Raw genomic sequence first — 24,004 nt, forward strand, 5'->3', positions numbered from 1 at the left:
TATTTATTGTGTTAAAACTACCCATGGTAACAATAGTGATGAGCAACACAATCAAATTTGATAGATTCAAAAGATCTAAAACAAAGATATTGACATATATATTATCTAACTTTTTATTTTGATTTATTCTCAAATTTACTCTAGTAATAATATTTGTGCTATTTATGTAGGAGAGATAAATCATTTTGAATCACAAGCTAACAAAACTAGTAGTTTATATTAATTCATGAATTAGTTCATGATTTATATAATGTTTTTTTAGATAAATGATTTAGGTTATTATTTCATCATTTTTAACTTCATGCCAAAAATATACAATTAAAATACAATGATTCAAAATTTATATGTTACCATCAAATTCTATGTACCAAGTTTTTCAAAGATTCTCAAACACGTGCAAGATATTTTATATTTGCTGGGAATTAACCTAAAATAAGATACACAAAGTTCTGGCCATGAGCTATCTTATTTTTGTATTATTTAAATTTAGTAAAATTAAAATTAATTTTTTTTTATTGAAATTTCACCAATAAAATTGATATTGTAAAGATTCTTACTTATTTGAAAAACGAGACTATTTTCAAAATTGAAAATTGAAATGAACACCAATATTCTAAATTGAGAGATTTATGAGATATTTCGAATATGTATTATTTTATGAATATAACTTTGAATTGACTTTAATTAAACTATATGTAACATTGAATTGACTTAATTAAACTATAATTAACCATTTTAATTACAATTTCTATAAAGTAATATAACATTCAGGTGTCTATTGTAAATGTTTGTATAAATGTTGATGCGAGAGCAAAAATTTTAAAAAGAAATAAAATTAATTACAAAATAATAGAAAGTTCAATAATATTTTGAAGTAAAATGATGTGAAAATTATGAAACTTTTGAATGATGAAAGAAAAAAAAACACCACTTTCATTTTAAGGTGAAATGATAAGAAAAACTAATGAAAAAAGTTAGAATGAGATTTAAAATAAATATACATTATTTTTTATGGTTTTTCCAAATGCAATTTCTTTAAAAATGAAAGTTTTGATTAAAAAAATAAATAAAGCTAAAAATTAAGAAAAGTTGAAAATTGTAAAAAATAGTACAGGGTTTAATCCTTTGTCTAAAAGGACATTCAAATCTAAAACTATAGAACTCTGTATAATCAAAACCATAAAAGTTAAAAACTTTGAATTGAAGTAATATAGTTAATTATTAAAAAAAAAAACAAAATCTTTTCAAAATGTCAATTTCTCACCATTTCAAAATTTCATCAAAATGAGAGGAGCTAATATATTCTTGAAATTTCGTTGAAATCAGAGAAAAAACAAAACTTCTCCAATCAAAATTTTGAGGCAACTTGAAATTTCGATAAAAATTTTAAACCATATTTCAGAATATCCTCTACCCAAATCTTCCATTGAAGGTAAACTTGTTACCAAAAGAAACAAGAATCTGGATACAAGACATGAATATACGATACACACAAGCATTGCAATACTTATACTTAAAAACACGGACACAACAAAAATATGTTGATTAAAACATACATTCTAAGAAATATATATATAAATTCGAAGTGAATGAATTTAGCATACAAACATGCGGAACACTAACAATTTGTGACAACAGAAAAAGAGCACACCATCATCATCAAAATTTGTATCAACCAGAAATTAAAAATGAAATATGGTAAAATTTAAGATCATTGAAACTTTTTAAAATTTGAACACTAGATAAACAATGTTCAAAGATTAAATTTGTCTTTTAACCTAAAAAAATAAAAGCATCCTCGAAATATTGTTCAAGGGGGAAAAATAAAAGGTCCGAAGCTCTTTGTTCATTGGCAACATTCAAAGGAGCACCTAATATTACACTAGATATTACTTGCTGAGTTTTATTGACACAGCAAGGGTCAGATTGGCTGTGCTATAAGAGGGCTAATATTTACTTTTTCTGTACATTTCAAAACTTTTGTGATGCACAACGATATTGAAAAGTGTCCAGTCTGCCAAAGCATTTTCTACTAGGTTCCTTGCGCTGGAATATGGTACCTGACAGATAAAGACAGTAGAGAAATTTGGCATTAAACAACGAAATAAACGGTATCACACTGCTAACTCTTTCTAAAAGTTTCTATATTTAGAATCTGATTAGCTCGAAGGCCCTTTGCATCATTGCAAAACCACAACAAACGAGGATGTGATAAATTGAGGATTATATTGAACAAGTAAATAATCAATCATACAGATAGAAAACAGGCACCACATTTTATCAGATCTAAATTATTTTCAACAAGGTCCATTTTCATTTGTTTTACAATGACTTAAGTTTAGAGAAAACTCCCCTTTCCCCATCCCTCTCTCCCTTATGATTTATTTTGAGGAATGTTGGAGGAAATACATGGAGACAAAATTTGGATGTGGATCAAATGATTGAGGCCACTGGAAATGGCATTCACTTTATCTGCAAAATGTATATTTTATCAATCAGAGCCAAAAGAAAACCAATAAACATATAAGGCTCTCTCTCTCTCTCTCTCTCTCTCTCTCTCTCGATGAAGAGATGTTTATTGTAATTTGATATACTTTCAAGAAAGAGTATAGAAAGTAGTACAGCAGAGCGAGAAGATCTGGTTTCTTGTTTTGCTTTGAACCTCTTTAACTGTGTTCGGAATGTCCCGAGAACCTAGTCATCTTGAATTTCCATCACCGCTCTTCAAGGCCCAAGAAGAACCGTGGGACACGCAAATTTCATTCATAACCTGCAGAGAATGAAATAGGGAAAGACAAGAATCAGATATCGAACACCAGTGAAGGAGGCTGAAAATATTTATGGAAATTCATAATGATTGTACAAGCCAATCCCGAGGTAAAAGATAAGTCACTAGAAGGCTACGAAAGTCCACATGAAGGGGGGGGGAAGCTCTGGAAAAATTACAGAGACACCAAATGAGAGGGCATCATCGAGTTTAGTAGAGAAGGATTACATAAATTATGGAGGATTCAAGCTTCAAAAAGTGAAAAGGCAAGAAATTTCAAGCTAGTGAGACCTATTGAAATCTAGTAGGGTCCCCTTCCCTCAGGTGTCATATTCCCAGAGGAAAGACAAATTCAACAACTACCCAGGTGTCAACTAGAATTGAGATATTGCTGTGTGCTGGCACTAGCTTAAGCTCAAAGTTATCTCATCAATCACAAGGAAAGGTTCAATTAGTCAATAGGCAGAGTTAGCCCTTAATTCCCAGCTCTCTAAAAATTCCTGCCTAGTCAATTAGTCAAGCTAGCTTGTAGAACATGGTAGTGCTTACTAAATGAATGACCAGGCCCCTCTTCCAAACCCTTGCAAAAAGACCAAAGGAAAGATTCTCAATAATACTGGTTTAATAATGACAATCAGAGTGAAAATATTCTTTTGTATAGCAAAACGTGACCAATTTAAATACAAATGACATGACTCATACTGGATTCATAACTAAATGAAGACATCTCAGATTTTGCTACATTATAATTTGACAAGTTTGCTAAGCAAAACTAATATATCAGTTGCTTGAAATGTTCTTTTGTATAGCAAAATGTGATATTTCTGGGTCATTAATGTGATTATTTCAGGATGCCACATCATCAATAGAATTTAGTTCTAATAAAGAAAAAATATATATATATCTAAAGCTACAGCCCATCATAACATGCGAATTAGAGACTAGATCCTGACATTGTTATAGGATAGCATAATAATCACTTAACAATAATGTCTCATGTCAAAAGAAAATTAATAACTAAATAAAAAAGATCCTCATACCAGAATATTACAGTAGCATAAGGATAAAAATTTATTCAAAATTTTCCCTTTTCATGCGAGAAGTCAAATGAGTGGGATGAAATAGTATGTTGGCTAACCTTGCTATATTCATTGCTAGTGATACCTCTCCCAAGTTCACGCTTTGAAGCTTCCAAAACATCAGCCTTTTTAAGCACTGCTTTGGGTCCACGTCCACGTAAAAGTTGAATGACAACTTTCCTGCATGGAGCAGCATGCCACTTAAGAAGTAAAGAATAAAGACGCCAATTTCTCATGTTCTTCCATGTGTTCTAATTACTAGTAAATTTTTTATAATCTTTCAACACCTGTGCCTAGAGATTCAAGCATGGATAAATAATGCAAACAATCTTCACTTGAGACACTTTTGAACATGAATAAAATTCAGCAGCAACCTTAATGGATCATATTCTGGATGCTCTGGAGATGAGGTCAAGACATAGAGACCATGAATCTCAGTAGCAACTTGGCTTATGATTTTTTTTAATTCATCTGGAGGAGCATCAACACCATATGCTGCAGCCACCGCCATTCTGGCATCAGCTTTTGGAAGAGTAGACTGGGACACAGCCAAATCACGCAGACCTTGACATATCAACTGAAAACTACAATAATAAGATAACCACATCAGCTTTGTTACCAGAAGATTCATCTTCCCCATGATACCACAGGAAGAACAGATTATTACGATGTCTATGATAGATAATTCTAAGGCTTTTACAAAATGTGAAAAGATTCTCTCAACAAAGCAGCTCAAAGGAACAAAACCGTGCATATAAACAAGTACTCAGAGGTATGATTGTTTTCCTATCTAAAACAATCCAAACTAAAATAAGCTTATCATTTGTTTAAGATAGTGAACGATGGAAACAGCACGAAAAAAAGAGGTTAAATGGCGCAATGATATCCTAAATCTCATCAAAGCTCCTCTACATGATATTCTACAAAGTAGTATTCCTTCCCAAGCAAGAAAAAATCTCGCAAGGATAAGCACAAGAAAGAAGAAAATCAGCCCCTACCTGCAAACCTTGTGATTATGAAAAAGCTTTTGAAGGGCTTTTGGTAAAGCTTCTCGGGTTTCATCTGACATGGTACTTTTGCGGTTAAGAGCTGCATTACTGCTTTTAATTGTAGCTTTGTCATTACTGACTTGTTTTTCAGGTTTAGAAACCATGTCAGGCTTTCCTGTAGCAGCATTTGCATGGGACACGCTTTTCCCAGATCCATGGAAAATTTTACTGATCCCTTCTTCCACAGATCTCCAGATCTTTTCTTGCTTCTGAACAAGATCGACATAGTTACTTAAAAACAAATGGTCTGTTTTCTCCTTAAATTTCCAGTCCTTAAAGGCAGGTCTTTCAACACCAAATAAATTCAAAAAATGTTTCACTTTTTCCCGAAGAGACTTTGGAACATTTATCTGCGAAGAGCTGACCACTGGATTCTTGCTAAACAAGTTAAGAACAAAATCCCTAGCACAACGTCCACTGGCATCTTGCGGGAGTAGAACTGAACTTTTAGGAACCCAGAGACCCTGCACTGACTGAGCATATTGCTGAAGAGCTTCAATAAACTCTTCTGCTTCATAATCAGGGGCATAATGCTTAAGAGCACTAAATCTTTGAACCGGAGGTCCCTATTGAAAAGGAGGAGAAAGATTATTCACAAAACAAACATGGAATATATCATCGACCAAGAATCAACATGATATAAAGGCTAAAAGATAAAAAAACAATGCACTTCCTTGTGAAGCCAATAGCATCTCCTCCCACTTCCTCCTCCAATTCCAAATTATATTTTGATTAACGGGGGAAGGAGGTAAAATATCGTCCAATAGCAAATGTGAAAAGGATTTGCAATCTTTTTTTTTTTAACTAATATGAACTAAAAGGAACCAACATTGAAAAACGCCGCATTGATGGAAAAGGTGATATTCTAAAGCAGATAGGCTGTAATTGTATTTTTTTCATTCTTAACTGCAAATTGGAAACATCTTTTGTATTCCCTATTAATGGGCCCCGAGTGTATCTTTGGATATTTTTAGTTATTTCATTTAATCAATGAAATTGTTTCTTCCCCCCTCCCCCAAGAGTTATGTTATCAGTTTTTAAAATGATAATGATAATACTAGTAATCATTGTGGACAATGGAAAGTGTAAAGAACATAGAAAGAATATGGTCAGACTAAAGTGGCTGCCTACTTAGGATTTAATATACCTCGAGTTTTTTTTTAAAACTAAGTGTAGTAGGACCACATAGTTGTCTCATGAGATTAGCCAAAGTGTGAGTAAGTTGACCAAGACTCCAATACTAGAAAAATGATACTAACTTAGAAAATTAAATAAGCATATTTGACAAAAACCCTTTGATTAGTTGAGAGTACAATTTGAAAATAAGATACTATGATAATAGAAAATGTTTGATGAATTATGAAAGTATAAAAGATGGAATATACAGCCAACAAGTAATGTAAAAAGTTGTTTTTTTTCATAAAATGGAAAAATAGTGTATAAAAGTTGGACGCTAGAGTAGACATGCACATGCATCAAGAATAAAATTTTCACATGTATTCATTTACAAACAAACCTCGGTCAGCAATTTCTTAATCCGCTCCTCCAAAGACAATGAAAGCAAATACCTGAAATCTCCATAAGTAGGATTAAAACATTAGTCAATATTAGAAGTCTCCCCCGTTACTTCTTGCAGCCAGTTGCCTGACTACTTAAATGCTCAGTAACATAAATTAAACAGCTGAACATGTAAACGAGTTTACCTTTTAGATGGACCTTTGGGCTTGTTGCTGCTTGTACTCGTACCAGGACACAAGGAGTCCATATAGTCGAGCCTTAAATAAGTAGAACCAAATCAAATACTCAAAATAAATGTTATTAGCAAATAGATGAAATTTACTGTATTGAAGATTTAATACATCAAGAAGCAAAAAACACATACGGGCTCATTGAAAATTGCATAGGGGCAGCTGTTTGTGCCACCATGCTTCGCAGATGTCTGGTCGATAGATCACTCTCTTGGCCATAGTACTTAAGTGGAATCCAGCACTAGAGAGAAAAAGCAACCAAACAACTTTAGACAACTATAAAATGATGGATTCAACAGTAAGACACTTATATCCAAGGTTGATATGCCTTTTGGAGATGTGAAAATGCTTTTTGTCAAATAAAAACACATTTCAAAATTTTCAAGGTGTGTCATTCCATAGACAAAAATAATTTGAAAACCTAACACTTAAAAAGCCTAAAACTGCTCTGCTTCTAGAAGCATCACTTAATTAGTAATTCTTCCAAAAGTACAAGAGAAGCAACTCCCACTAAAAGATACTCTTCTCAAAAACTATCATAAACCCACTCGTAGTAATTGAGCATCCAATTCCAATGGTGTTACCTCCTCATCTCCAGTTTTAAGTTCCGTTGAAGGTCCTGTTTGTTTCTTCTGTTCCATGAAAACAATACAAAAGCCCATAAATACCAGAACAAAATATGTAATCCCATATGTGAACCAATGCAATACAATGATAAGGTCAGTGTGTTAGCCAATGAAAAAATAATAATAATAAAGACATAAGAAACAGACCATTCAAAGGAATAAGGTAAGAATTCAGATACAAATAAATAAATCATCTTCCAGTAAGGGTAAATACCCTTCTCCCTTTATGCTACTTCTGACAGCCGACGAAACAACTACCATATCTATGCTCAAATTGCTCGCTACCATGGGCTGTAAAATGTGGAGAATAAATTTTTTTTTTTTTAATAACTTGGAATTGGGGCTTTGCTCCTTGTACCCAAGGGCACCCGCACCCGCCTCAAGGCCTGGACCAACGAGACATCAACAGTTTTTGGTATTAAGCTCCCCAGAATGTTCGAACTTGGGACCTCCAAGCTGGTATGATCAAAAGACCCCAAGCCCTAGCTAGCAGAGCCACCCCTTGTGGGGGGTGGAATGTGGAGAAAATATATACATCATCTACAACTGAGCACATTTGAATTGGTACTTAAAAGCTCTTGATCAATGATCATTATAGTATGTTAGGTTTCTTTTCACCTGTAAACAACAACCTAACAAGCAAACAAGGCAAAACAGAGCACAGCACTCAGAAAAGATATATTTATACTAAAAACAGCAGTACAACCGAAATTCCTTAGATGGCAATACAAGGAAAGGAAAACAACTAACCCTGACTATCCTTGGAAATACACGGAAAGGAAAACAACTAACCCTGACTATCCTCAAGAGCAAATTAAGGAAAAGAGAAAACATAAAAGAAAGGTTAAACTAGCATATTAGAGAGTGCTGGAAGGTCTCTCCCTCAGAAAGCTTCCCTCAGCTTTACTCCAATTATTCCCTCTGCCTTTTTCTGATCCCTAGGCTGTCCTTTTTATAACAGCTCTGGAGGTCCCTCAATGGAATTCCATCCTCCCATTTTCTTTTGCATTGTTTGTTTCCTGTGTAATTCCCATCTTACCCCTTCTTTTATATTGGAATATAATTGGGGGTTTTACAATACCCGCCCTTTTCGAATTGCACCTTTTCCTCAAGGTGGAAGTGAGAGAACTCTTGTTTCATTAGGGGAACTCCTTCCCAAGTGGCTTCATCTTCTGACATCCCTTTCCATTTTTACCAACCACTCATTGGTAGCCATTTCCTTGTTCCAACGCACCCCTAAAAGTGTTTCTGGGGATACTTGCAATTCAAATTCCTCCGTCAAGGTTGGTGATTGATGTTGCGCCCGATGGACTTCGGCCAACTTCTTTTTAAGTTGGGAAATGTGAAACACATTGTGGATAGATGCTTCTGGTGGCAGGTTGAGTTTATACGCCACTTCTCCAACTCTCTTTGTGATTTTATAAGGTCCATAAAACTTGGGAGATAATTTTTTGTTCCTTTTTCGAGCTAGAGAGTGTTGTCTGTAGGGTCTTAGTTTCAAATATACGTCATCACCTACTTTAAAGTATAATTCTCTCCAACGTAGATCAGCTTGTTTCTTCATTATATTCTAGGCCAACACCAGATTTTCTTTTAGGGCATTCAAAGCCATATCCCTGTTCTTCAATGGACACATGAAATGTTGTATTGTACCATAGTTCGGCCCATAGAATCCACTTGTTCCATTTGGCTGGCTGTTCATTACAAAAGCACGGGAGGTATGTCTCAAGGCATTGATTAACCCGCTCTGTTTGTCCATCTGTTTGTGGATGAAAAGCAGTGCTCTTTTTTTTAGTATCGTGTTCATTACAAAAGGAGGTAAACATCTCCTTCCAAAAGTTACTCAAAAAAATTGTCTCGATTGGTGACTAATGATTTTGGAACCCCATGATGTCTAACCACCTCGTGTATAAATATTTCAGCTACTTGCTTGGCAGAAAAGGGGGTGTTTAAGAGCAATGAAGTGTCCGTATTTGCGATCCACCACCACCATAATAGAATCATATCCTCCATCTTTTGGGAGTCCTTCTATGAAGTCCATTGTCCATTCTTCTATGATCAGATCCGGTATATGTAGAGGTTGAAGGAGACTTGCAGGTGCTAAAGCTTCTGTTTTATTTCGTTGGCAAACTTCACAGCCCTCAATGTACTTCTTAATGTCATTCTTCATACCTTACCAGTACAACTCTCCACTCATCCTTTTGTAGGTCCTCAAGAATCCAGAATGACCCCCTAGAACTGGATCATGGAGCGTGTGAAGTAAAGCGGGGATTAAAGTAAAGGTCCAAGATAACCTAACCTTCCCTTGTATAGAAGTTGATTGTTCTTCTATTCATACTTAGGTTTCCCCTCCGAATCTTCCTTTAATAACTTCATTATTTTCTAGAGCTCTTCATCCTCCTCAACTTCCTTCAGAGCCACATCCACATCAACTAGAGCAGGGGTGGTGAGCATATGTACTTCTGCTGTTTGAGAGATCTTAGACAACGCGTCAGCTGCTTTATTTTGCAATCCAGGCTAATATAGGACTTTGAAATCATATCCTAATAGTTTGATTAACCACCGCTGGAATTGGCGTTGGGCCTCTCGTTGTTCAAGGAGGGCCTTTTGATCTGAAATCACTGTGAATTTGTTTCCCAATAAATAGTGTCGCCATTTCTGAACTGCCAGCACCACAACCATTAATTCTCTTTCGTAGATTGACTTTGCATGTGCTCAAGCCGATAATTTCTTACTGAAATATGCAATGGGTCTCAACTCTTGAGATAGCACTACTCCTAACCCCAAACCGGACGCATTTGTTTCAATCGTGAAAGGCTTCGAGAAGTCTGGTAAGGCTAACACAGGAACTGTCATCATTGCTCGCTTTAAGTTTTCGAAAGCCCTGATGGCTTCTTCATTCCAGTCAAAGGCGTTCTTGTGTAATAATTGGGTTAAAGGGGTTGCAATGTGACCGTAACCTTGTACGAATCTCCGGTAGTACTAAGGCCTAAAAAGCCTCAGAGTTTAGATACATTCTTCGGCTAGGGCCACTCAACCATGGCCTTAATCTTCTCCCTGTCGGCTTCAACTCCCTTTTGTGATATCCAGTGACCCAAGTATTGTATCCGTTCTTGACAGAACGTGCACTTCTTGTTGGCGTAGAGTTGGTTATCCCTGTTTTGAAGACTACCCCAAGGTGTGTTGAAATGGGTTGTGATGTCTAGGCTATACACCAAAATATCGTCAACGAATACGAAAACAAATCTACGGAGGAAAAATCCGAATACCTGATTCATTAGTGATTGAAAGGTGGTCGAAGCGTTTGTCAACCCAAAGGGCATTACTATAAACTCATAATGACCTTCGTGAGTTCTAAAAGCTGTCTTTTCTATGTCTTCGTCTCGCATTCGAATTTGATGATATCCGAACCTTAGATCGAGCTTCAAATACACGGCTGCTTCGCTCAGTTCGTCCAACAGTTCCTCAATTACAGGAATAGGGAATTTATCGACAATGGTGGCCTGATTCAACTTTCGGTAGTCGACACAGAATCTCCTTCCTCCATCCTTCTTTCTAACCAACACCGGACTGGTTGGGCTATGGCTAGGTCGAAGAATTATATCGGCCTGTAACAATTCCTCCACTAACCGTTCTATCTCCTCACTCTGTGTGTGGCCATACATGTAGGGTCGGACACTCACTGGCTTTTGGTTCCCTTCCATGAGAATACGGTGGTTTATTAAACATTTAGGAGGGAGTGCGGTGGGTGTTTCGAAAATATCTTCATTTTGGTCCAGCAGAGACTGGATCATAACTGGCAACTGTTTGGGACAATCTATCGAGGGGTTGTTCCATCCACACCACGGCCTTCGATTTCTAAGTTCTAGAACTCAATCAAGAACCCCTGATCTTCATCCTCCCATGTCTTTGTAAGGGTTTTCAATGATGATTCTGATTTTGTAAGAGAGGGATCTCCTTGCAGTATGACTTGCGATTCCCTGTTCAAGAAGAACATCGTTAATGTGGGCCAATGTACGCTCATGAATCCTGTAGTACATAGCCACGGCATCCTCAACACCACATCCATCTGCAACTAGTTGCATGATGAGGAAGTTGGCCTTTACTAATAATTCTGGCAATTTAATCTCGACTGACTTGCAAACCCCCTTTCCTATGATTTCCCTACCTTCTCCGATTACCACACCGAATTTTGCCTTCTTGGTCAGTGGGAGTTCTAATTCCATCACGATCTTCTGGTGGAGGAAATTATGCGTTGCGCTGGAATCAATTAACACCACCACCTCCCTTCCCTACAGGGATCCTTTCAATTTCATAGTCCCCTTTTCAGAAAATCCCAGCATTGATTTTAGAGCTATTTCCACCTTCTTCGGTACCTCGATCGCTTTCAACTTCGGTGGATTCCCTTCTCTTTCCTCTGTTTTTGCTTCTGAATCCTCTTCCTCATTGGCGATAAACAACATCAACTCGCGATTTTCTTTCCCCTTGCAACGACCCGAACGCGTATTTCTCATTGCATCGAAAACACAATCCTTTACCCAATCGTACCTTGAACTCAACATACGACAGACGTTTCAACGGTGGCTCCCTTTTTGCATAATTCCCCTTAATATAGGAATCGAAATGTGTTTCATCATTCGGGCTTCTTCTGCCTTTGGGCCCGTTTTATTGTTCGTGGACCATTCCTTTTTCCCACCTTGGACTTCCTTTTTTCCAAGCCCGACAATTCCCAAATCAGACAAGGCTAGTTTCAAGGCTACATTCCGATCGTTCACCAATTAGGCCTCACGCATACAATCATCCAATGTTGTAGGATGTCTGCTAACCACCTCCACCTGCAACGGCGGCTCCAGCCCATTGAGGAAGGCGTCCTTTAACACACTCTCGGCCATCTCCGGTAAGGGCACTCAGAGTACGTCACAAACTTCTTCACATACTTCGCGTACATACCTTCCTATTTGATTCTTAACAATCAAGCCCCCAAACTCCCTTCTCCAGTGGGTCTGAAATGTGAACATTCTCTTCTTCAGTTATGGCCCGTCGATTATGGCTCCAACAGAACCAGTCCACTTCATCCGGTGCAAAGCTTACTACCGCGACCTTAACTTTTTCCTCATCCGTGAGATCATGTATTTCGAAATAATGCTCAACCCTGTAAACCCAGAATTCTAGGTTATCGCCAGAGAATGTTGGAATCTCCAGTCGTTTATACTTGCTTTTGTCCGTATTTCCTATTCCCTGATTTGCGGTCATTTCATTTTCTTCCAGCTTCCCTTTGAACTTGGAGTGAGGTCCCTCGGATGTGTCAGATTCTTCCATTTTCCGAGCTGAACTATTTTCCTTCATTTCTTCGGTAAGCTTCTCAACACTTTTACACAGCCCAAGGATTATAGTTTTTATTTCAGAGATTTCCTTCTCATTCGCCTCCATTTGCTTCTGAGCCATTGCTTTTGTTTGCCCCAAGATTGAAGGGCTCTGATACTAATTTGTTAGGTTTCTCTTCACCTGTAAACAACCTAACAAGCAAACAAGGCAAAACAGAGCACAACACTCTGGAAAAGATACATTTATACTAAAAACAGCAGTACAACCGAAATTCCTTAGATGGCAATACAAGGAAAGGAAAACAACTAACCCTAACTATCCTCTAGAGCAAATTAAGTAAGGAAGAAAGAGAACATAAAAGAAAGGTTAAACCAGCATATTAGATAGTGCTGGAAGGTCTCTCCCTCAGAAAGCTTCCCTCAGCTTTACTCCAATTATTCCCTGCCTTTTTCTGATCCCTAGGCTGTCCTTTTTATAACAACTCTGATGGTCCCTCAACGGAATTTCATCGTCCTCCCATTTCCTTTGCATTGTTTGTTTCCTGTGTAATTCCCATCTTACCCCTTCTTTTATATTGGAATATAATGGGGGGGTTTTACATGGTATTGTAATATAGCACATAACCCTGATATATCTTCCTACCAAATATCTTTGCTAGTGCAATATGCTCATTGCATGGTTATCGTCAAAAGGATGGGGACTCAACAAAAAACAATTTTGTCCAAGTTCTCATCCTCAGCAGGCAATCATGGTAAAAGAGATCCTTTTTATTTTTTTTCTTTTACGAAGAAACATATGTACTAGACAAAACGGATGGAGAACAACTTAGGGGAGGGGGGAAGTGAGAACCCCCTCCTGAGGAGGTAATTTTTTTTTTGGGAAAAAAATCCAATAAGTTAAGGCCCCATTGGTAACCATTTAGTTTTTAGTTTTTGAAAATTAAGCCTACAAACATCTCTTCTACCTCTAAAATTCTTGTTTAGAAGCAAAGTTTTGAAAACTAAAAAAAAAGTTTTTAAAAACTTATTTTTGTTTTTGGAATTTAACTAAAATTTCAACTTTTTTTACTCAAAAAAGATGAAACTCATGTAAGAAAATGAGAGAATATATGCTTAATTTTCAAAAACCAAAAACCAAAAAAAAAGTGGAGCCTAAGCAATTGGGTAATTACAAAAGGATCGATTCTAAATGTGACACCACCAAGAGGCTGATAGCTAAAAGTTGCCACAAAAAGAAATAAAATCAGTAACTTCTCTTCAAAAAGCCTATTGTTCTTTCAATCCAACAAACCCAAGGAAAGCCCTAACAGCATAGCCCCAGAGGAAACTAGCTACAAAATGATTATGTTTCCCATAAAATAATAACAATAATAATTATTATGATTATACTTTTTAACTTTACAGCCGCCAAATAAACATAATCAGTGATTCAGCAGATTTTCTAAGATAATTTTCAGTACATTTCAGCAGTAATTTAGAACGAAATAGAAAAAATGGAAACTAACCTGCTTCCTTGATGCACCTGCAGAGTTAACATCTACATGCTCTTCTGACTTAACATCTGGATCAGCTCTAACACTATTTTTCCTTTTCGGACCACCAGAATTAAGGTGTTCAAATGATGGTCGAAGTTGCACAACTGCATGTACGGGATTCAGGTGTAGCTGCAATATAGCCCATGGACACACTAGCAATAGTTAATTTATTTTTAAAGGAAACAGAAACAAACAAGTCCTTGTGCTAAAATTTGACAAATAAATTGACAATCATCATAAAATTAAGGGAATATGTAGGAAACTATAATCTTCTTGCGTTCATTCTAATTAGTTAGAAGAAAAAGACCAATTTTACCAAGTACAAAATCTAGGTTTACCATTCAAGCAATTACAGATACAGTAGTATAAGATCCTGCAGGGTGAAACATTCTTAATTCACCCATACAAGATACAAATTTAGTTTGTGTTCTCATCCTAAGGGATACCATCATAGGAACAGAGCAAAGTAACATGCAAGCATAATGTTCCGTCCTTCAGTACGACGTTAGACTCAAAGAGATGAAATGATGTTCATCAGAGGTAAAGATAACAATGGAAGGTGTCATGAACTCATGAAGTGCTTAGGTTATCGCAATATCATCCTAAATATTTTTAAAGTTTGGTTGTCCGATAGGTGATACAAAGATTGATGTCAGATGGGTTGATACCTTGAAGTATTTGTAATGTAACAAACTACAGGAGACTTCCAAATATAAAATCAACTACCCCCCATTTCACATTATCCGATTGCCAATTAGATTATGTTAACATCCTCCTCAGATCACTGATAGTTATTTTAAACAGTGGTTGAATGTAAATGATCATGAGTCAATTCCTTCAAATAGAAGGGCACCTGTTTTCCTTTTCTACGGCTAGCAACCTGTCTTGCAATTTCTCATTTGCAATTGAATATATATAACCTAATATGCAAAGTTCAGAGTAACGCTACAGAGAAGCTAGAAATTGGGCAATTCAGAAATGTTTTCAATAAAATCACTTGTCAGAGTCAGGGAGCTACTAGTATGCACCTTCCTTTTCTAACTCATTTGTGTTAGCTCTGTGGAAATCAAACCAAGAAAAGTAAATATTTATCTTAGTTGGTGTTCTTGGAAAGTCTAATTATGGTAGATAAAGTTATAAGAAAATGACTGTTTTGGTCATTAAGTCTGAGCTTCACTTGTTGCGACTAATGTGGGGGAGGATCTTCAGAATTTGTTTTCTCATTGCACCTAAAGTAGGATTATTTGAGAGTGGTTGGTGCAAGACTTTGGATGTTTGTGTGTATTTAAATGGGAGGTTGATCTTTTTAAATAAGAAACAAGAAATTAAGTAAGAATGAAAGAATACAAGGGCATACACAAAAACAGCCCACAATAGAGAGGAGCTAAACTAGAAAAAAGGCCCCAACGAACCAAAATAAGACCTAAAGGATAATTACAAAAGTTCTTATACAATGAATTCCAGAGAGAGGTATTAACCTTGATAAGGGAGTCAGGGACCAAACCTCCTCCCAAAAATTCCCAAACCCCATGAAAATTCCATTCTTTTTCTCAAGTGCCAAAAACTCTATAAAATCGTACAAAACTCGGCCATGCAAAGAAAACAACCCTTTCCATGAAAGAGTGGATGTCAAAGTGCCTCCTCAACCATAGATATGCAACCTATAGATCAAGCTAATCAAACTCCGAAATAGTAAAAATATAGTCCCCAGCCAAGGAAGCAAACTAACAGCTCCAAAGAGGGTGATGGATATCTTCCATCGCCTTTCTACAAAGATAAAACAGTAGTCTAACCAAAAAGGATGATTTCCTCACAATGTGATCTAAAATATTAACTCTATCGTGAAGAACCTGTCAAACAAGAAATATAGCCTTCTAAAAAATTTTAGTCTTTCATAGCGATGAAAAAGTGGGGGTTATGGGAAGGGTAAGGAAATGGTCCACTAAACAACCAAAAAGAGGATTTGAAGAAAACCCCACCGCAGGATCAAGGCCCCATGGACGAAAATCCCTTCTCTTTAGTAGAACATAAAAGTCTCCAAGCAAAGACAACAAGACCAAAATATCTGTTGCTTTTCTATCGAACAAAGGACGATAGATGCCAATATTTTATATCTTTTCCATCTCCTTCACCATCAATGTTTTAAGACGAAGACAAAATTTAAGGATATAAACGGTCCAGTCAATTTTGAGGAGGTACTTAGTTGGATAATAATCAACATTTATTTGAAGGCAAACAAGCTTCTTTGGTAGATAAATCTGATATTGTCAAGCAAAACGTGACTTCATATTGCTACATAAAAGGTGTTTTGTGACTCTTCCTCAAATAATTTTAACTTTCATTGGAACCCTTTCGAGTTACAGGATATTTTTTTCCACAGTGGGCATCATATTTTGTAACTAACTTTGTTACTTTGGGTGGTTTAGTTTATTGATGGTATTATGGTTATTTAACGTTTCAATATTATTATTTTTTATATCTATGAGTGTCTAAGTCATTTCCGCACCTCATCTATTCTCATAGGACCCTTGTTTAACCATACTACATTTGGTTGCTAATAGAACTCATAGTACTTTAAATCCTAGATAGGGCCACCATGACTTGAACCTATTTCCTCTTAGCACTTTATTTACTATTACTAACCACTTGCTTACTTTTGCTGATTCAAAATTAAAAATGAACCATGTACCAGAAAAACAAACAAACAAAAGGTCCATCAACTACAGTTGATTCAATGTCCAAAAAAATGTGAAGTTCAAAAGATGTGAGATAGAGAAGCAACCTTATTACCCATAAGCAGCCCAACAGCATAGGATGTAGCTAGAGGCGGTTGCCATGAAGATGTCAAAGTCTGAACCAAAAACAAAATTTTATTGGTATCCATTAAAATACAGTGCCAATAACTCAATCCTCAGTTGAATATATAGTACATGAAAGAAATAGCTCATGCCCAATTACCAGGTGAAACATAGTTTATAAAGTGAGAAGAAACTCAAGACTAATACGACAGGGGGAAAGGGAAAGAAAAGAACATAGATGCAACTAGAAACTGTTGCTGAATTCGGTTTAATAAAACTAGAACTTATCTTTTGAAAAATCCTAACGAATGTAGCATGTTTTTCAAGTTGAACCTGGCAATGCAGGTTCAATCATACAAATGAACTACGCGAGTAATCCTAATAAATCCCCGAATACGCATGACTTTAACAGCAATTTAAATCAACAGACCGTAAGAAGAGAAGATACCTGCTTCTTCATTTGCAAACTGCCATCAGCTTTACTGTCGTAGTTATTGGATTCAATATCAACATTCAGATCGACTTCCACTTCTCCAGAGCTAGGTTTAACTCTTACCTGTTGAAACTGATAGAGTATAGTTCAAATTCTTCCAGAATAGAAAGGAATTAAAGAAAATGCTCACCTCGTCACATCGCCCCTCAAATTCATAGGGCCTCCAGCGTGGTCTAAGAGGATATTGCAATACATATAACTGGAAATAGATGACTGCCAAGTTAAAAATTCAAAACGAACTAAATGTAAACAGAGGAAAATAATGGAAAATGGTATGAAATACGAAGGTAACGAAGACAAACTTTCGTATTGATATCAGGTGAAGGAGTAAATAGAACGTCGATTTCACGAACCACCATATCTTCAGAAGCATCCTCTTCCATTGGATCATCATCCACCATTGTCTCCTCTTCAACTTCCGACTTAGTTTCAACGTCCATTTTAGCAACTCCATTAGGAAGTGAAGGTTCAACTTTAGGTTTTATTTCAACTTCTTCACCTTCTTCCTTCTTCTCCCCAATTCGAGCATCCGGCTCTGTAACTTCCGGCTTGGAAACTGGAGGCTGAGGTTCCGACTTCGTTGGCGGCTGTTGGGGCTCCGGTTTCGGAACTACTTCCGATTTTGGTTTCGGCTTGAATTTAGAGGCCTTGGGTGCGAATCTGGAGGTTCGTGATCGTACCTGGCTCTGTTCGTCTAGGTCGTCCAGGTCCATCCCGAAGGTTTCGACGCGTTCCTCTCTCTTGTTGAATGAGCAGCGAGAACCTTCTGCAACTGTTGAAGTTATCGGACTCTAAAGAGCCGATGAAGAAGGTGGGGTTTCTTCTTCTTCTAATATGCAATCAAAGTTTGTCTTTGCGCAACCAGCAACTGCTCCGGCGGAGAATAAAAACTTCGACTCCCGCCCACAGAACTTTTCCCTATACTTTTTTTTAGGTTTATTTCCGTTTTTTTAATGTTTTTTTAATGTTTTTTTTTTCCCTTATAGCCCAATTATATGGGAAAATTGTCCAAATTTTCCAAAAAGAAAAAATTTTCTATGATAGACTCCTTAAAAGTTGAAACCATAATTGTTTTTTACCATTTTCATAAGTGAAATACCACTTTTACTTTCAATTTTAAACTGGCAACAAACCCTTCCACCTCTTAGAGTGCGCTCTTTGGACCTTTAATATAAATATTGTTGTTTTCAAAACTTATTAGAGAAATATTGTTGTTTTGGGAGTTCGAGGCTAGAGGTCGAACGTTGAGAACTCGACTAATGTGGAGGTCGAACGTTGAGAACTCGACGAACAAAGAAAAACTTGGAAACAATACATAGGCCGAAACTTCAACCCTCAACAAGGGAAATCTCGCGAATCTCGCTTATGTTATCGAAGGTTGAAGTTTCGACACACATCCACCCTCGAGATTGCAGGTTTATTACTTTTCTTTTTCCCTCATAGAGAAAATAAAGTAATGAGATGGTATACTATATGTATCTGTGTACTCAAGCTGCTTCTAACAACCTATGCATTTTGTTATCATTTCGAATTAGACGGAGGCTTATGGGATTGACGTGAGGGGGTGAGAATGGCTATATTTCTGGGAGCGAACTCCAGGCGAATATGAAGCACATGGATACAAGTTATACCTTGGAATGAAAGACAATTCCGAATTAGCTCTGTCTATGAACAAAATTTTATATATTAGGTTGTCGAAGGTTACACACATGTCGAAACTTCAAAGCGATTAAGGAGATAAGTGGACTGAAGCAGATTAAGGAGAGAGCGAGATTCAAAGCGAGATAGTAGAAGAGAGCGAGATGTTGAACAAGATTTTAAGAGAGAGCGAGATTCAAAGCGAGATTTTAGGAGAAAGCGAGATTCAAAGCGAGAATGTTGGAGAGAGCGAGATTTAGTTTATATTGACTAATCTGACTAACATTGAACTTGGTAAAATGAAATGATTGAATAATTGAAAAATGAGATTATTCAGGAATACACATTGAATGCTAAGATTACGCATTGAGTTTCTGATAGTAGATTCATAATCAAAAAAGTGTTTGTGATTGTTCCAAAAGAAATGAAAGCTGGTAATCATTAATGGAAAAATAAAAATAATAACAGAGAGAGCGAGATCTTAGGAGAGAGCAAAAGCGAGATCTTATGAGAGAGCGAGATCTTAGGAGAGAGCGAGATCTTAGGAGAGAGCGATACTGAGAGAGCGAGATCGTAAGAGAGAGCAAGATCTTAGGAGAGAGCGAGAGTGAGAGGGTGAAATCTTAGGAGAGACCGAGACTAAGAGAGCGAGATTGAGAGAGCGAGATCTTATGAGAGAGTGAGAGTCTTCACTTTATTTGAACTTTCCATAAAAATACATATAAAAAAGAGAAAAAAAGAGCTAATAATCATACTATAATTAAATAATCATTAGACTGTAATTGAATATGTTAGATTATTATACTATAATCGAATTATCATTAGACAATAAATTGAATATATTAGATTATTATACTATAATTGAATAATTATTAGACAACAAATTGAATATATTAGATTATTATACTATAATTGAATAATCATTAGACAACAAATTGAATATATTAGATTATTATACTATAATTGAATAATCATTAGACAATAAATTGAATATATTAGATTATACTATAAATTGAATATATTAGATATTATAATGTAAAACTTTATTGATTACAAAAAAAAAAAAATGAATATACAGTAGATTATTATTAAAAAAAAATGAATATACAATAAATTATAATAAAAAAAATTGAATATACAATAAAATGAATATATAATAAAAAAAAAATATTTATTATTCAATCCCTAACTATCTAGAGCCCGTCTTAGTAACGAAAAACACTTCCTTCGATTATATCCTAACTGGTTACAAAATCCACATCATTGTCGAGTGGCTGGTTCTGTCCAATCCATCTCGTTGTGATAACGTGAACTTTTCAGTCTACCAAGTCTTATCAACAACGATGGATCAGGATGTAAGACAGGCATATTAAGGTGTGTGATCCAGTAATCTTCATGCGGTACAGGTTGAAATTGAGGAGAGTAACATTCAGCATACGTTGACAATTTGTAGTAATCCTCAATAAATTCTTCATAGTTCATGTTAAAATGTGAGCAAACGGCCATAAAATGCAAGCATGGAATGCCGAATGCTTGCCACTTGTTACATGAACAGTATCGCTCGGTATGATGACTTGTTCAAGATCACTAAATATGAAACATCTGAGAGAAATTGTAACACATGAAGAGGTGTGTTTAATTTCAGATCGACATGCTGGTATAATTGCAGCAGTGAACAACTTAGCAAATGGTTGGACGGGATCGAAATATCACCATCGTTTCTGCTTACGACATATTGTTAGCAACTTCAATAAAAAGTAAAAATTTAATTCATTGAAAAATTATGTTTATCGTGTCGGGTGTCAGTTCAAATTCGAAAGTTCAACAAAGCAATTGAAGATATCAAAGGAATAAATCGGAGCTGTCTGAGTTTTTTTGACAACATTAGCTTAGAACAATAGACTCAAGCACATGATGGAGGATTCAAATTTGGGTGGATGACGACAAATCTATCAGAGTGCATAAATGAAGTCCTTAAAGGAGCTCAAATGTTGCCTATAAATGCTCTTGCTCAAATAACATTCTTCAAATGCGTGAACTATTTCGAGAAAATAAGAGAAGAAATAATGGATGCATTGGAGCATGAGTTTTTCGAGAAAAGAAGATAACATTCTTCAAATGCGTGAGTTTTTTATGTTATTCTTTACCCTCACACTTTTTTCTACTATTCAATTATAGTCAATTTTAATATTCTTTTTTTTTTCAGATCATGGCTTTAAACCCATAACCTGTTGATCCCGATGTTTTGTAGATCAGTCCATTTATCGATCATATGTTGTATGGCGAGATCGTACTACTGGAGAAATATCTTGCAGACATCGAGAGGCAGTTTTCCAGCGCACTATCCCGCTTCACCCTCGAATACTACCGCTATTGCGCACATCTAGATTCTATGGGGTTGCCAGATTAGGATTTATTCAGTTGGACTGGCATCTGATCATAACCTTGGTCGCGAGATGGAGGCCCGAGACGCATACATTCCATATGTATGTTGGAGAGTGCACTATCACTCTACAAAACATAAAAGTGTTATTGGGATTACCTGTTGACGGTGTGCCGGTCACCAGAGTGATGTACGATGACTAGTTAGAAATTTGTCAACTATACCTCGGTGCGACCCCACCTGCCGATAAGATTAAAGGATCGAGGTTAAGTTTAATATAGTTAGGAACACAATTTTGTGAGCTCACAGATGATGCAAACGAGGAAACCATCATAAGATATGTGCGAGCATATATAATACAAATGATGGGTGAAAGTCTGTTTTCAGATAAATCAAGTCATTTTGTTCACGCGATGTTCCTGCTACTGTTAGTTAACCTCCATGATGTGGGACGGTATTCGTGGGGTGGAACATGCTTGGCATGGTTGTATAGACAACTATACAAAGCAACAAGACTTGAGGTTCGAGAGATAGTTGGGCCTCTCATACTTTTGCAACTATGGGCTTGGGAGCGATTTCCAACAATGGCTCCACAGCTACATCATGTTAATGACGCTCAGTTAGTTAGACGAGCCTACGATTCTCGTTATGTTCTTTTAATTCAATTTAATTTTTATATCACTGGTCTAGTTAATTTAAATTCTAAATTATCAATTTAAAAATTTAGGTGGAGAGACAAATTTTGTATGACTAGGATAGCCACACATGTAGTCAACTAGTATAGATACATGTTTGATCTGCTTCAACCTGAACAGGTACATTACACTAAACCTAATTGATTATTTTATTCACATTTTTATTGTATTTGTCTTTAATATTTTCTAATATAATATTTTATGTTTCAGGTTTGGGAGCCGTACAAAATTATTATGCATACTTTGCCTAATTTTTGTACGAATGGTCAAAACATATGGCGGACAATGAGTCCTCTCATATGTTTTCACATTGGTGAGTGGCATCTTCCTGACAGGGTGATGAGACAATTCGGTTTTCAGCAGGATGTCCCATCGCCTTGTAATACTGAATTTGTACTGCATGATATTGACCTAAGAACTGGAGATTGGTCTGAAAAAGTTGCACATTTGGTAGTGTGATGGCACTATCGTGCAAGGTTTATTGCAGTGGGAGTTTCTCTTGAACAATTTGATACAGATGTCACTCCAGAATATATTCATTGGTATAATAATATCACAAGGCGCTACGTCACTCGTCCGGGAGCAACTGTGGGTCATCTGGTAAATGAATGAATATTATCTATTTTTTTAATTTAAATTTATTTTAAATATTGTATAATTGTTTTATAATTCACAGAGATCGAACAACAGTAGACTCTGTGAGGTTGCGAATGATCCGAACCAGGTTCTTGCTATATGTAGTGACAACCAAAGCTATATGGAGGAAATTCATTATATATACGATATACCTATTGTTCCTCCACCAACTCTTAGACGTAGAGGACCTGAAGATGATGAGTTTGATGAGGTTATACATAATGTGGAAGAGTTGCCCCCTATGACGCAAATGCAGAGTCAAACTGATTATGTTAGTCCGATGATGATGATGCCAGCATTTGGTTCAGGACATTATGACTCAAAGGCTGGTCCTTCGTCTTCATACGTGCATGGACATGGTCGGGGTCGTGGAGAGCATAATGAATATGTATATTATGAAGCGCCTGCAGATGTACCAGAGCAACATCAAGAAGAACCCGAGCAACCTCAAGTTCGAAGTCGACAACGACAACCAACTCGAAATCGACGACGTCCGCCTTGTGGGACACATTGATTTTTGTAATTATTTTTATATAAATGAGATATTTAATTTACATTTTTTATTTGTATGAGTTATTATTTTTTTTTAATTTATTCTTTTTAGAGTTTAAATAAAATAATAAAATATTTTTAGAAATTATTTTTATAAAATGGAAAATTTAAAAAAAAAAAAAAGAAAAAAAAAGGATTAGAAAGAAGAAGGTGGAATGTGTAACAATTAAAAAGGAAAAAAAAAAGGAAATTTGTACGGTATTCTCGCTTTCTATCAAAATCTCGTTATTTCGCTCTCGCTCTCTCTCATAATCTCGCTCTCGAATTTGATTGGGAAGTTCAGTGGCAAAAAGAAGGAAATTCATTAGCTTGTTATTTAGTCAAACTTGCTGAGATGACAGAATCCGTAAAAATTATTCAACAAGCTTTGGAAGGAATTCCAGGGGGACCTTATGAAAATTTAGAAATATGATCTTTTGATAGAGGAAGGTCTCTGGAATGATAATTAAACAGACTCAATAATAATATTAGGAAGGGCAAGGTCGATGGTTTAAAGTTCGACGTACAAATGAAAGGAAGGTCGAGGGTTCAACCCTCGACTTATTTAAAAAAAATAATAATATTTTTACAAATAGTTTGAACACAACAATATTTTCCTAAATAGTTTCTAAAAGGACAATATCCTTTTAGTTTTCCTGCGCTCTTTCACTTCCTATAAGTATGTGGTCGCTCGTCTACTCC

General features: G+C 36.1%; 1 protein-coding gene across 7 annotated transcripts; it reads right to left on the reverse strand.

Annotated features, from left to right (window-relative positions):
• Nucleotides 1-1,696: 1,696 nt before the first annotated feature.
• On the reverse strand, nucleotides 1,697-18,382 carry LOC120069182 (SIN-like family protein). Of its 7 annotated transcripts, none has more exons than XR_005479463.2 (15): nucleotides 17,722-18,374; nucleotides 17,550-17,618; nucleotides 17,375-17,482; nucleotides 16,911-16,979; nucleotides 14,099-14,257; nucleotides 7,228-7,275; nucleotides 6,778-6,884; nucleotides 6,599-6,670; nucleotides 6,412-6,463; nucleotides 4,845-5,461; nucleotides 4,221-4,430; nucleotides 3,906-4,026; nucleotides 2,663-2,770; nucleotides 2,410-2,472; nucleotides 1,697-2,060 (listed from the first exon to the last, which is right to left on the reverse strand). XR_005479463.2 is itself a non-coding variant. In XM_039020857.2 (14 exons), the coding sequence occupies exons 1-13, from the start codon at nucleotides 18,130-18,132 to the stop codon at nucleotides 2,699-2,701; spliced, it is 2,115 nt and encodes a 704-aa protein (XP_038876785.1). In that variant the 5' UTR covers nucleotides 18,133-18,374; the 3' UTR covers nucleotides 1,697-2,060; nucleotides 2,663-2,698. The 7 variants fall into 7 exon arrangements, 1 of the variants encoding a protein (XP_038876785.1); XR_005479461.2 differs by having other exon boundaries at nucleotides 2,623-2,770; XR_016523928.1 differs by having other exon boundaries at nucleotides 4,221-4,423; nucleotides 17,722-18,369.
• Between the last annotated feature and the right edge of the window lie 5,622 nt (nucleotides 18,383-24,004).

The sequence above is a fragment of the Benincasa hispida genome, chromosome 1 (genome assembly GCF_027475165.1).
Source record: "Benincasa hispida cultivar pf3 chromosome 1, pf3_genome.v1.1, whole genome shotgun sequence".
Lineage (NCBI taxonomy): Eukaryota > Viridiplantae > Streptophyta > Magnoliopsida > Cucurbitales > Cucurbitaceae > Benincasa > Benincasa hispida.

Excerpts from the sequence above, each read along its gene's own strand:
- LOC120069182 (XM_039020857.2), bottom strand. The coding sequence starts at position 18,132 with ATGGACCTGGACGACCTAGACGAACAGAGCCAGGTACGATCACGAACC. Across the intron at positions 14,258-16,910 it reads GGCTGCTTATGGGTAATAAG|CTACACCTGAATCCCGTACA; the intron begins GTTGCTTCTCTA and ends GCTATATTGCAG. Across the intron at positions 6,671-6,777 it reads ATGCAATTTTCAATGAGCCC|GCTCGACTATATGGACTCCT; the intron begins GTATGTGTTTTT and ends TACTTATTTAAG.